Source organism: Jaculus jaculus, chromosome 15 (assembly GCF_020740685.1).
Source record: "Jaculus jaculus isolate mJacJac1 chromosome 15, mJacJac1.mat.Y.cur, whole genome shotgun sequence".
Lineage (NCBI taxonomy): Eukaryota > Metazoa > Chordata > Mammalia > Rodentia > Dipodidae > Jaculus > Jaculus jaculus.
The window spans coordinates 17,366,553-17,381,825 of NC_059116.1; the positions used below are offsets into that span (position 1 = coordinate 17,366,553).

The 15,273-nt window shown below is 41.0% G+C and overlaps 1 protein-coding gene across 1 annotated transcript in view; it reads left to right on the forward strand.

The window, feature by feature from the left end:
• The window catches only part of Znf407 (zinc finger protein 407), a 416,446-nt gene that overhangs the window by 287,123 nt on the left and 114,050 nt on the right, over positions 1-15,273 (forward strand). The window contains exon 8 of the mRNA XM_004654819.2: positions 4,676-4,854. Coding sequence (XP_004654876.2) covers positions 4,676-4,854 — 179 coding nt within the window. The remainder of the gene's footprint in view (positions 1-4,675; positions 4,855-15,273) is intronic.

Consider the following 15,273-nt stretch of genomic DNA (forward strand, 5'->3'; position numbering starts at 1 on the left):
AGACTCCATATCATGAGTTCATCTTACATGCCTGATGAAAGGTTACGTAGAACCCTTTGCATATATCTAAGATTTTTTATTCCTCATTAATTAGCTTTCCAGAAAAAGGCACAACTTCACCCATACACTGTGGTGGAAATGAGCCCATTCGCATGATGTAAGGACATCTTGGTGGGAGAGGAGACAATTCAGAGATAAAAGATGATTGGTCTGTGGATATTTCTAAAGGGCAATAATGGACCCAGGTGTGATTCAGCTCGGGAATAGAGCGGGCACCGTGTCTTGCTTCTGTTCTCGAATGGACTTGCATTGTGATGTTTCGCAGGCAAGGAATCAGGGGGTGTTGCATGCATGTATGTGTGCCCAGCTGTGGGGTTACTTATTAAGTGAGTCTGAAGACATATTTTGAGCATGTATTTTGATAATTAGTCCTATTTGCACATCAAAGTGGCATTTGGGTGACTGACACAACTCAAAAAAATCATTACTCACTTAGGTAACTATCAGTAGGAGGCCGAAGCATCTTCCGCACATTGGAACCTTTGCCCTTTCAGCAGGTGGCTCAGGCTCCCGTGGGACAAAGGAAGGTGACAAGCATGTGAAGTCTGTGTTCTCCATAGGGGTGTTTTCAGCTAACCCTTCAAATGATGACATTGTGTGGGGCGTGGTGTATTCACTCCGCTGCCTACTGTCACTCAAACAATTTTAGACTTACTATCCATACAAAACAATACACAACTTAACAGGTGCTTCTCATTTTCCCCACACACTTTCCTTTTCTTCTTTGTTCTTGTGCATTCATTTTTTGAAAATCTTACTTAATTTATATTTTTGCAAGCAGAGAGAATGAATGAATGAATGATTGAATGAGAGCCCCAGGGCCTCCTGCCACTGCAAATGAACTCCAGATGCTTTTGCCACTTTGTGCATCTGGCTTTACATGGACTCTGGGGAATTGAACCTGGGTCTTTAGGCAAGTATCTTAATTGCTGAGCCATCTCTTCAGCCTGCATTTATCTTTCTTAAATGTATCTGGATAAAACATAATTTCAGCATTAATTTAATAGAAACTTTGGATTTATTCCCTAGTGGCAGTAAACAAATAACTTTTGTCCGGGTCTGCAGTAATGTTGAAAACAAATTGGAGATCCTCTAGAAGGAATGGAGCACTTCAGAATACTCAGCCCACTGTCACAGAAGTCAGTGAGCTGTCCTCTTCCTGTGTGCAGGCCCACAGACAGACGTGGTGCCATCAGCCTCTCCATGCTTTCCTGTGTCAGCGCTGCCAGCGTGACCCAGAGCTGCTAGTCCAGAGACAGGGCCAAGAGGTGCTGAGGCGCTGCCCTCTCTACAGTGCAGTGTGCTGGCGTCTCTGTCATGTGAGCACTGTCTAGACAGTGGCTGTGGTGTGCTGAAAGCCCCCCGAAAACCTAGATTCAGACTCTGCCCTAACCACCTCCTAGAGGTGTCTTTGTGATATTTACTTGTCTATAAAAATCAGTCAGTTTCAAAGAATTTTTAATTTATTTTTAATAATTTAAAAAATTTATATATATATAAAGCAGAAGAGAGACAGGAATGGGCATATCAAGATGAACTTCCCAGGGATTCGCCGCCGACGACCCAGTGCCTCTGTGTAGACCTCTGACGATGGCCGCGCACCAGCGGGGACTGAGCCTGCAGCACAGCCTGAGTTCCTTTGGTCTTGGCCTCGGCCTCACTGTCAGGTGCTGCTTTCACACTCATCACGCTTGCGGCGGCGTGTGGCATACATTGGGGCTCCTTTTCTTTTTGCATGTGCGTGTAGTATACATGCATGCATATGTGCATATTCACATGGGTATGGTCACACGTGTATCTTGGTCTACCTGCACATGGGTGTGGAGGCCAGAGGCCAACATCAGGTATGACAACCATGCTTCCCCCCCCCTTTTTTTTGAAACAAATTGTCTCACTGAACTTAGAGTTCACCTCTTCTTTTTAAATTAGTTAACTTTTCATAATGAGGGTGTACTTTTTTTAATAAGATTTTTAAATATTTTATTTATTTATTTATTTGAGGTGGCGAGGAGAGAGAGGAAGAGGCAGATAAAGAGAGAGAGAATGCAAGAGCCAGGCATTGTGGCACATGCCCATATTCCCTGCACTTGTGAGGCAGAAATAGGTGGATCATTGTGAATTCTAGGCCGCCCAGAGATTACCTAGTGAATTCCAGGTCAGCCGGGATAAAGAACCTGCCTCAAAAAACAAACAATCAAACAAACAAACAAACAAAAAATGCCAAAGTGAAAGAGAGAAAATGGGTGCATCATGCCTCCAGCCACTGCACATAAACTCCAGATGCATGCACCACCTTGTGCATCTGGCTTATGTGGATACTGGGGAATTGAACCTGGGTCCTTAGGCTTTGCAGGCAAGTTCCTTAACCACTAAGGCATCTCTCCAGCTCAAGTCTGTACTCTTCTATCCTCTCTCTCCCAGCCTCATTCTACTGAGGGCCCTCCTCAGTGGGGTTATTGGTATTTATTGTGGGGTCCTGAAGGCCTCATTCAGTCTCTATAGGGCGGGAGACGGTTCCTCAGGCTAATCCCACCCACTTTATCTAGACTAGAAGTCAGGAGCTCCAGGGATCCTTCTGTCTCCCCTATTCAGTGATAGGAGTTTAGGTGTGCCCTGCCATGCCGGGCTTTTATATGGGCGCTGGGGGTCTGAACTCAGGTCCTCAGGCTTGGGTGGGAAGTTCTTTACCAACTCAGTCATCGCCTCAACCTCAGTGTTTTTCTTCTTAAATTGACTGTTTGCCAACAGTATAGAGAATTCACATACAAAGAAGATTTGGTAATCAGAAGTTATATTAAATTAATAAACTGTATACTCATATATAAAATGTCTTACACTCAGTCAGTCTAAGCTCTAAAAAAAAATTTTAAAAAAATTAGGACCCTGCTTGACAGAGCCCTTGCCCAGAGAAAGCTGAAAGAATTAGCTTTGAAAATCTCTGTTATTTCAGTTGTTTTCTACAGTTATGTTATTGTAAATTTTATTTTTAGATACATAAGTTATTGAAGTCTATGTGGAAATAAAGAGAAGCAAGCATTGTAGTATTAGCTGCATTATCATCTTGATGTTGTTTTTTTTTTGGTTTTCCCCCTTGGGCATAGAAGGATTTCATTTGTCTGCTTTAGTCATGGTAACTGCACTTAGAGGGTGTGTGTGTTTGATGCTGTACCCTGCCTGGGCATGGGAAGAGAGGGTCCAGCAGCTTTCCCGATTGAACGGCTTAGATTCCATACAGGGCTGCTCCATCCCTGACCCAGTCTTGATCTTTCGGCTTTGACAGGTCAGTAGGAAAGGACATCCCTGCTCCCCACATCCACAGTATCACATTCCTCCTGCAGTTTCACTCATTCACCTTCCTTGGCATCTTTTGTGAGTGTATAGATGTGGATTTACTCAGTCTGTCACTGTCACATCGCTTTCCGCCTTTACCTGTGAACGCCAGCACAGTTGGTATAGAACAGTTGGCTATATCGATTTTCACCTTCTCGACCATTGTTTCCTGCAGTTTATTTACAGAACAATCAGTGTATGACGTCATTCAATATTAGACACTTAAAGGGGGTTGCAGTGAAATCAATATTTAAGCTTCCTTGAGCATTTTGAATTTTGTGGTTCACTGTGGCATATTTTCTCAGCCTTATGAGATCACAGAAATCTCTTGCAAAGAATGACTTACACATTTAGTTTTTCAGCAGGGCCTTCAAGAGTTGATAAACATGTTACTGTTTTCTTCTGGCATTTTGTTTTAGTCCACAGACTATCTCAGTCCAGCCTAATCTTTCAGTTTTCACCACCTTCCTGAATGTGGTATTACTGTTCTAAAATTGTGCAGATGCAGACAGAAACAGCCCTCGTAGTCTCAGAGAGGGTAGCCTGCCATGTCAGATGGTACTGGTAAGAGCCCAGACACAAGAGCAAAACAGCGTGGCTCAAGGAGCGGCTTCCCAGGCCTGGCTTTGAGAGTATTTCAGACCTGGGACGTCTTCCTCTGTAGGAAGACAGCATGACCAGAGCGTACTTGTACTCAGTGCCCAGTGCACAGGGAGTATGTGGGCCCTCACTTGTGTTGTTCAGTCTGTCCTCTAAAAGTGTGCGCCACCACAGAGCACTCACAGAGCACCAACACGTTGCCCTTTATGGTTCAAGGATTACTTCTTCAGACTGTCCTGGCACCATAAGTGGAAGCAGCGTCACTGACAACATAAAAGCTGAAGGTCTTTGTTTCCTAAGTGTTGTAAAGTCAGTGGCTTCTCTTTCATACCACTCTGCAGTGGTGCTCAGTATGTTCCCTATGGATGAGCAAGCACCTTCACTGCCCTCAAGTGGTGCCAGAATAACTTGGTAAAGATATTAAAGCCTGGGATTTTGTGCTTTTACTTTTATATAGACTTGAATTTATAAGGCAGAGCAACAACTCAGGAATCAGTACCTGGCTTAGAAAAACTAACATCCTCACATGGCTGGTGTCTCTCTTCAGTTCATGATGAAAATCTAGCACTTAGATAACCACCAGGCGCATAGGAAGAACCTGTGTCATGATTAACTGTGAATCAGTTTGTGGCATAATCTTACTGATTTGACCTAATTCATTTCACTTTACTTTTTTACATGGCAGGTCGAACTGTGCTGAGAATATCCGCAAACACATTTTACACACTGGCAAACATGAAGGAGTCAAGATGTACAACTGCCCAAAATGCGAGTATGGCACAAATGTCCCTGTGGAATTCCGAAACCACTTGAAAGAGCAACATCCTGACATCGAGAACCCCGACCTCGCCTACCTGCATGCTGGTAAGGAGCTGAAACGATTAACTTGGCATTTCTAACAGGGCCTCATTCACCTGACCACAGTAGTCATAATGTGATTTTTTTTTTTTTTTGTTACTGTCACTTATTCCACGGAGTCTGCCTCAGGACTTAGCTAGAAATGTGTCCTGCTCTTATCTCATGCCATTGGGAAAATGGCTCCTTTCATCTATATTTTACCAAAGAAAGCAAATCTTATGAAATAGCCATCCTAGGATATCAAAGTTAATAATTACAAATATGCAAAATATTATGAGACTTAAAAAGAGTTGTTTGAGCATCATGCTTTTGTAAATTGGTAAAATTTAATTCTTTTCAAAGTATACTTGTGATTTAAAATTCTACACCCTCTCCCTGTGTGCCACTCTTTGCCTGTGAACACCTGGAGGTGAGAAGAAAATGACTGAGGAGGGAGACTCAAGCATCTTGAGGGTAGCAAAGCCCTCTTCCAGGAAATGTGAAGGGACATGGTGGCTCTGGCTGCCACATGGGTCTACGTTTTGCAGTGTAAATCATACGATGCAAAGGTTCAGTAGCAACCCCAGGTAAAGCGAGTCTCCTCCTGTGGCCCAGCTTTCGGTTTGCTTGACTAGTTCCAGACATGTTGGTCTGTGCAAGACCAGGAATGCTGGGTTAGGGGTGTCGGTTCCTAAGGAAGTACCTAACCATGCAGTCAGTTTAAGATGTGTCCCAAAGTCACTGTGAGCAGATACTGCTGGGGAATCCTGCTGTGGTGTCACCAGCGATAGCCTTATCCTTGCCTCTTCCTGTGGCCATGTGACCTCAGACAGGCTGATGTCTCTGAGCCCGGAGTTACTCAGGTGTTCCTCTGTGAGGTTGCCAGCGACAGGGCCAGTGTGAACGTGGGGAAAGATTGTACCATGGGGCTGTTAGCTCAGGATACTCCATGCTGGTCGTGTGCACAGCCAAGAGGGTCATGGGCAGGAGTGGTGGAGTTGGTGTCCTGATGTAATGTGGGAAAGGCGAGGGAAGTTCCGCCACAAACACAGGACTCACAGGACCATTTTCTACAGTACTAAGAATATATGCTCAAATTGTATGTACATTAAATAAAGGAGATGGTAGCGAATAATTTTTAAAAGTTACAATAATATTTTTCACACATCCAGCAATGTGTGGCTATGGCTAGTTTACTGTGGTGTCTCCTTTCACATTTCTGCATTTGTGTTCACGTGAGCTATATATTGAAATAACATGTCTGAACACACTTTCCAGGTGCCTCCATTTCACCTGCTCCCCAGGGATAGGCTGACATCTCCCTCTCCCTGCCAATGCCCCAACTGACCTCTTAGGAAAGACCCTATATATCTTGAAGTGTGTCTTAATTTAGACAAGAAGCAGATCTAAGAAGGAAGGAAGCTCATTGCAGACTGTGACTGTGTCTGCTGAAAGCTCTGGCCCGGAAGGCGACTGCGTGGTCCTTGCTCCAGTGATGCTAAGTGCTGCTAGGTGATGGGCCTTGAGGCCTCCTGGGCTGCTGAACTAATTTTAAGGAAACTCATTGCGTGATCGTTGTGGTTTTCTCTTTAAACGTTTGTACTTGTGTCAGGAGCTTTTTCCTTCACAAGTGACTGTTTCCACAGAAGGCATCCGCGTTGCATGTGAGGCTGTGGACTCCTCCCTGCAGGCATTGTGCAGTTCTCCTCAGTCACGCTTGCTTTGGTTCACTCAGCTCATTAAGGGACAACTTTGACAAGGTGAAGCTGTTAGACTTACTTTTAAACATTGGATTCTACGTCATCCACGGCGCATATTGTGCTTGAGTCAAAGCGTCACTGCTCTTGCCTGTGCTATGAATGGTGGTGTCAGGCGTGTGTCAGGGGTGTGCAGCACCCTAAAGGAGCAGAGAGTCCAGGGTGGCTGGTGGGGTGTCCTGATGGATGTTCTTAGGTCTACCCTTGGAATTTGCAGCTTCAATGGGCTGTGGATTACGTAAGCCAAAATTCACTGAAGCGCCATGCAGTTACAAGCTTGAGTTCACACTGCCCAGAACACGCATCCCACAGAAACCATTGACTCAGCCCTTCCCAAGCTACTCCATGCTATTGGGCATCTTAAAATGCATTTGATGGAAAACATTGTACATCCATAGAAAGACCACAGAAGTGTGATGTGGGGTATTTGAAATTTGAGATACTGTTTGGAAATTTATCTATTAAGATAGGCATTATATTTTTGTTTGCAAACAGTTCTACAGAAAGCTTTCCAGTGGCAGGTTATTCCCTTGGCAACCTTGGTGTGTGGCTGCGTTATGCAGGTAATAGCATCTGCACAGATCCCCACGTGCCTGCAGTTCGCTGACGTTCTCACTGAGTAGCCCTCTCCCTGTCCTGTGCCACTTTGTCAGGTTAGGCAAACCCGGACGTAGCCAAGCTTCAGATTACTCTCTGTGACTGCTCCTCACCCTCCTGGCTCTTGAAGTCTGTCTTTCTGTAGGCATTGTATGAAGGAAAGGTTCAAAGTTGGTTGGTACTGAGTTCCCTCCCAACCTCCTCTCCCCTGGAAGATGGGGATAGTGACTCCATAATACTGTGTTCCTGAGAGGAGTGACTATATGTAACATGTAAGTGGTTGCTCAGTTTTGTACTTTTCAATCTGTCCAACGTTGATTATTTGTTGTGTTTTTCTCAGTCCTTTGTAGGCACCAATAGTATGAATTTTGATGCTGTTCTTTCCATATTAATCTTCAGAGTAAAAGTTTTTAAATGAGCTGTAATTTTAGTTTGAGACCTGTTTGAAGTGCAACAAAAATGGTTTGTTTTTAAATTGTGAATTATTTAAAAGTTTATAATATATTTTCCAGAAAGCTTAGGATTGTTTTATTTGTATTCTTTAAGCTATTCAAATACTAATAGAAATTAATTTCCAGCTCTTATTTATTGTGTTTATAGAAAATAAGGAGAATTATTCAATCCTTTTTTTTACATTTAATTTTATTTATTTATTTGTAATGAAGGAGAGAGAGAGAATGAGAGTAAGTGAATATGGGCATGCCAGGGTCTCTTGCTGCTGCAAATAAACTTGAGATGCATACACCACTTTGTGCATCTGACTATGTGAGTACTGAGGAATCAAACCCAGGCTATCAGGCTTTGCAAGCAAGCACCTTAACTACTGAGCCATCTCTCCTTCCCTATTCACTCCTTTGAAATCAGGGCTCTTGTTTGTGCTTAACTCATGGTAAGAGTGGGTGATTGGACAGAACACCCTGAAGGAGCTGAACCTGGTCCTCATCTTGCTTTTTTTCTTCCCCAGTTTTTTCATGGTGTTGGTTGCTTTGTCTCCATTAATGTTGGTTTTCAATCCTGTTTCTGTCAACAGTTGGGAGAGCCATAGTACAGATTCTCACCATAACTATAGGTCAGTGTATGTTCACAGTTATTTGATTGGTAATGCTGTTAGTATTGTTATTATATATTTTAAGGATATATAACTAAGTATACAGAATGTTAAGACATTTGTATACATATGCAGATAATCCCATATGATAAGGAACATCTCTTATCATTATGAAATGTTCCTTTCTATCAATAGCAATATCTCGTACCAAATCTTCTATTCATGTAGCAAATAATTATATGTTGTTAATCTGGGTCAATGGGAATCTTCTGCATAAAATAATATATTCTACTTGGTATTTATACTTAAGTGATTATTTTAGTCAGAGCCAAAAACTATCCAACCAGACACCAGGTAGATTGTATAAAGACTCACATTTCCATAAGGGAATATGAGGCATTAGTAAGATACAGAGAACCAGCTACAATTACAAGAAGTAATGGGAGAGAGATCTCCTAGTCCTATGATGAGCTAGGTACAAGAGTCTATTGTGAATAATTCAGATTTTATGAAATATAAACACAGTGTTTTCCCCTCATGGGTCTCACTTTCTCACAAGCGTCACGGTGGTCTGTCTCCTTGTGTCTCTCCCCAGTGTCAGGTCAGGCTCGTAGTGCTCTTCCATGAGTTCTGCACTTTTTGTACTTAAAATATGCCGCCTTCCGCAGGTCTAAAGAGGTTCCTGCAGGTTCTCTCCAGCACTAGTAGATGAGGTCTTACAATCACATTAGTCCTCCCAAGACTGACATTAAATTAAAAGTGGTGAGAATCGAGCTGGTCTTTTTCTATTACCTTTTTTTTTTTTTTCCTATTTAGTGAAATCTATTTCATTTCAAAAATTATCTTCATTTTACTTCTACAGTTTTAGCAACTCTACTTCTGTCATCTCTCTTTTCCCTGAATAAGCTTGTATCCATTCATTACACCTTGAGAAAAACTAGATATGTGTCAGTGTTTTCAATACAGGTGACCTTCAGTCTGATTTTATGCATAATTCTCTTCAGTGGTTACATCTCACGGTGCTGTAAATGCAACCCAAACAAAGGGGAATGATGACAGAGAAGGTCAATAGAAGGGACCAGAAGTTTGCTTTGTCTCCACAGATTGGCACTGAGAAGAAAGACTTTTTTTTTTTTCTCTCTCACCAATTTCAAGTAGCAGAATTTTAGCATTGCCTTTGCAGCTCAGACCCTTCATGTTATTGAGATAGCTCACATTGCTTTGGACAGATTTCCTCTGGACATCCCAGGTAATGGGGCTTTTTCCCAGAGTAGGAGGGTTGTACCCAGACCACACAGCTGATTTAGTTATTTCAAGCTTCTTTCTGAAAAGCTGAGACTTCAAGTGCAGCGCGTGTCATTGTGTTTTCTACGGGTAAAGATGCTTTATGTAGAGAAATTAAGCATTAAATGATTATAGGGATTTTTTTCATTTCTTTTGTTTTTCTATTGCCATGTTGTTGTATCATTTAAAATATTTTTTCATCAACACTTATTACATTAAGATTTAATCATTTAAGCATATACATTAGGTTACCATCTGCACAAAGCATTGAAATTATCATGCTTTCTTTACAGGTTTGGATTTTCATAGTCTCCAGAGTTAATTTTTATATTCTGTGTAGCATATTCAATTGAATTTCAAAGCACTTGGCTGTTATCCAGTTATAGTATAGGAATGGGAAAGTTTGACTTCCCTGCTGATAATGAATTCCATACTATTTAAGCTGCCCTTACTTGATTTCTTAATTCTATCCAAGTTTATATTAAATTTAGATTAAATTTGATCTTCTACTTCAGCCCACTTGCTTGCTGTATAGCACTTAGGTAAAATAGCTTCAGCCTTCTGTTCGTTATCTCTATATTCAGGACTTCTAACAGAAGGGACACTTCCGCAGCTGTCAAAGGGTTCGTGTTCTCTGCAGAGGCTGGGAGGAGGTAGGCTCTCCTCACCTCCTTCCCCTGTTTCCAACTCTGTTCTTGCATCCCCTTCATTACCTGGGAGTTCTGACCCATGTCATGCCATCTGGTACAATAATTCGTTGTATGAAAAAGTCCAAAACTCTCTGAAAACCTGATAGCTTCTTTTGGTTCTCCATTTAAAAAGCCAATTATTACTTCAACATAAAAGGAAGGAAATTTTTCTGACATGATTGCCTTTGGTAAATCCATGCTGACTCACTCCTATTAAGTTGTACTTCTCCGACTGTATCATTAAGCTCATCCAAGAGTATCATCTCAGATTTATTTCCTAATATAGATGTTAGACTTACAGGTCTGTAATTTTCAGCCTCTCCCCTCTTTTTCTTAACTTTCAGATTAGATTTCTTGTTTTCCAGTCTCCTCGTTCTTCACCACTAACAAAAGACTTCCGAAAATAATTAACGGTTCAGGATTTGAGACTTTCACCCCAGCCATCCACCTGGGTTAATTGACTGTTTTCAGAGCTGCTGCAAAGAGTCTTTGTTCTCTCAGGCTCCTGTCTTCATATTCTGCTCCTGTCTTCATCTTTGGCACTGTCTGCTATGGCCGCATCTTCCTCCTGGTCCATTCTGGAGTGGGGAATTTGGAATTTTGTAGCCAGCTTTTCTGTGCTCTCTTTCTTACTCATTCCTATAGAGTTTCTGAGTTTAGAGCAAACTGTCCTTTGTGGTCTGTGGGAGAGTCTTGTCCAAGCAGCCTCTTTCATCAACCCACTTTTCACTAATGTAATTGACACCCAGGAAACTCATTCATGAAGGTTTGTCAGCATGTTGTTTACTGATGAGCTAAGCAGGTCTTGTGAACTCATCATCACTTCTTTTATTCAGTAATATCTTGAAATATTTTTCCAGAACCTTCTAATCATAGATCCTAAGATATTTTTATTCTTTATATGTTTGGACGTAAATATGTTCTTCCCGCCTTCCTGTACTGTGTGTGAAAAGCTCCTTTATCTGCTTAGCAGTGTGGAGCAGTGTTGCTGAAACATGTGCCACAGTCTGTCTGGCACGCTCACCCTCCCGCTCTCTCCTCTCAGCCCCACAAGAGGAGAGCCTGACTGCTGTGGAGTCACAGCTCAAGCTGGCCTCTGTGTACCTCCAGGTTCCAGTGGCTGTAGCAGTACTGAACTACCCTGTTCTTCACACTATCTCTTTCTGCCCTTTTAATGGCAAAGAGAGAAATAGGAACAGTAGTTATCATGCCAGCCTTCTTACTAGATAGATCATTAACTATTCAAAAACAAATTTCTATTGAGTACTAGCCTTGATTTAATGATTAACAAATGGATCAAGAACTTAAGTTACCCAAGGATGCTTAACTAGAGTATGGCTGATTCAAATTTGGGATTGGCTTTGGGATCATTCTCATGTGTAATCCTGCACATATCAGAGATTTGAAAAAGTCAGTTCTTGAACTTGTTATTATAGGAACCATACACATTTGTTTTTAGATTATCTGAGAGCATGTACTAGGAAGTATGATGCATACTAAAAATGCCATGTTTAATACTTTCATGGTGTTCATCTACTGCCCAACCCTGAAGCCTGTCATGGGGCAGTGGAAGAAGGTGTCATATAAGCTGGGTATTGGTCTGGATGTTGTCACCATTGAGATGTACGGCTCTGAGCAAGTCCTGCCACACTTTGGCTTTTCTTTGGCATATATGGTTCAAATAAAGTTGAGATACATAATTAAAATGTACCATCTATTAGTAACTTCTAGTAGGGATTGGCTGATAATATATGAAATTTATGGACACCCCTTCAGTTAAATATGAATGGATCTGAGTCCCTCAGTCATTTGGATTCAATCACAACCTAGATATCCTTATAGAAAAGTTCTAAAGTGCTGATCATTTTGTTTTGTTTTCCAGAAAAATAACTATATCTTCTTTTTTTAGCAATCTTTTTTTTTGGGGGGGGGCGTTCTGACATAGGGTCTCACACTAGTCCAGGCTGACCTGGAATTCACTATGTAGTTTCAGGGTGGTGTCGAACTCACAGTGATCCTCCTACCTCTGCGTCCCGAGTGCTGGGCTTAAAGGCGTGCGCCACCACACTGGCAGCATCATCTTCCCTTGAGGCCTGTGTGAAATTTTCCTCAGGACTCCTTGCCTTCTTACTGCCACCCAGTAATGCAGGCACGATCACCTCCTCACAAATAAAATTGTGATCATATCAGAGCCATTATTTTTAGAATTCATGACTTGATACTAAAAGCTGAAATTGTTTTTAAAAAGGAAACAAATTGTTATAATCCTCCATGACAACTTCATTTATCAAAATTGTAACTAATAAAAAAATTGTGGCAAGTTACGTTGGAGGCTTTATGATTTTATCAGGTAATTGATGTGGTTTTTACTTTTACAAGCTTTTTATCAACTGTGCAATTGTATGAAATTATATATTTAAAGATTTACATACCCTCACATATTCTAATCCCAGCTCAGAGTTTTGTATGAGAACCATTATAGGTATTCTCTTGCTAATTCTGCATAACAGGTCATTGATTCAGTGAAAGCTATTTAAAGAAACAGCAGTACAAGTTTTTCAAATTTTAAGAGAAATGTAGATATATGTAGAAATGGATATCTCAAAAATTTATTTCAAATATATAAAGTAGTGCATGTTTTTATTTTATTATTTTGATTGCATTGAGGAAAATTGCCAGTGTGCAACATTTCTTTTATATCTTAAAGTAATTTCACACTTAAAAAACAGCTGCAGAATGAGAGGATTCCCCTGTATTCTTCACTGATGTCCCCAAATATAATATAACCATAGAAAAATGACCAAAAACTAGCCAGCAAAATTAGAATTGTGTTATAGTCCTAATTCAGAGTTCACCATTTTGTTGCTTTTTTTTTTTTTTAAATTCATCCATATCCCTGTGCCTTTCTAGAATTCAGCCCAGAGTTACCATCCCCTGTGACTGCCATGTCTTAGTCCTCTCTGGTCCATGCTAATTCCAGTCCTTCACAACCTTGACACTTTTAAACAGTATGGCCCAGTCATTATTGATAATGTCCTTTAGCTTATGTTAATTTAATGGTTATTCATGATTGGGTTACAGCTGCTCAAGAAGACCCCAGAAAGGGTGAGTACTGTGTGAAGGTGCCTGGCCCCATGGCCTCCAACCTGTGGTGGCTCATCTCCCTTCTTCATCAGCCCATAGCTTAGGGAAGTATTATCTGGCATCTTGACTTTCCCTGTGATCATCTTAGGTTTTTCCTGCTTTAAGGGGCCTTGGCATTTATAAACCAAGATATGTATACAATATGAACTCCTTGTTTCTGTGTGCTTCTAGGTGTGTTCACCATAGAGACCAGTGTCTAAAGTGTATAGACGAACCATTGCTTTTCCACAAGTGTGTATGTGATTTAATCTTTGTGACTTGAACTAAATAGCTTTTTTGGATATAACACAAAAAGCAAAGTTATAAAAATAAAGATAAATAAATTAAACTTCATCAAAATTAAAAACTTTTGCACAACAAAGAACACTATCTAGAAGGCTAAAAGAAAATCTATAAGGTAATAGAAAATATATACAACTGTATCTGATAAGGAGCCTGTATCCAAAATATATAAAAAATACTCTTTATCATTCAACAATAGCAGAGCAAATATCCCATTTAAAATTGGACAATGCATCTTAAGAGTTATTTTCCCTAAAGAAGGTTTGCAATGTGGAATAAACGTACAGAAAAAAAAAAAGCATTCACTTCATTAGTGTTTTTTTAAAATTTTTATTAGCATTTTCCATAATTATAAAAAAAAATCCCATGGTAATTCCATCCCCCCCCCCACACACTTTCCCCTTTGAAATTCCATTTTTGGTACTACATATCAAAACTAAAGTGAAATGTCACACCGTGGTTGACTGCTCTGAACATTCAATGTATATTCCTATCTAACTCTCAGCTATGTACAAGTGAAAGTCCTGGACTGTGTGGTATGTGTGCCGTTAGCTGTCTAACTGCACACATTACATTCCCATCAGCCTCTTTGGTGTCTTCTTCAGCATTGCTCCTATGGCCAGTTTTTTTAAATTATCTGTCTATCTTTTTGTTTACTTATTTTCATTTTGTGTGAGAGAGAGGGAGAATGGGAGAGAGAGAGAATGGGCACACTAGGGCCTCCAGCAAGTGAACTCCAGATCATGTACCAACTTGTGCATCTGGCTTACATGGGTACTGGGGAATCAAACTTCCATCCTTAGGCTTTGCAGACAAATGACTTAAGTGTTAAGCCATCTCTCCAGCCCATGGTCATTTTTTTATGTGATTAGCAGTGTCACATGCTTTTAATTTACGTTTTTGACTGAATACTCTTAGTATATGCATGTGTCTCCCAAAAGGCTTATTATTGATGGCCTAGTCCTCACCTGATGGGTCTAATCATTGAGATGTGCTGGGATCACGAGAGCTGTGCCTTCATCAGTGCATTTATCCACTGATGGATTCCTAGTGCATGGGCTCTTAGACGATAGGCCCAGTTGAAGGACTCTGAAGGGATCCTTTGAAAAAAATATACCTTGCCAACGAGGTGTGCTCCCTCTTTAATCTCTGCACTCTAGGTGCTCAGGTAGGAGGAGCCCCAAGATTTGGAGCCTGGGCTAGATCCTGCCTCAACAGTGTGTGCGCACACTCACTTACACACACTCACATACACTCTCACTCCACTTCTCCCTGGCCTTTTCCTGTTTTTCTCTTCCCTTCCCAGCTGCCATGAAGTAAGGGTCTCTTCTCTGCCCTCTCACCAGGATGCTCCACACGCAGAGGCAATGGGGCCAAAGTGATCACTGAAATGACACTGTGAGCCAGATACATCTTTTGTCGCCTTAAAATTGTTCTCTTTTGCATGTAGTCTGTGATCCATGTGTATCATATAAGGGTGTAAGTTAGTGTTTTTTTTCTGCAATTAGGTGTCATATTTGTTGAAAACACTAAGGTTTCTCATTGACTTGTATTTATACTTCTGTTCAAAGTAAGATTGCACTATAGCTCTGAGTCACTTTCTTTATTCTGTATTAGCATAGGAATTTCTAAAGTTAAGCATTCA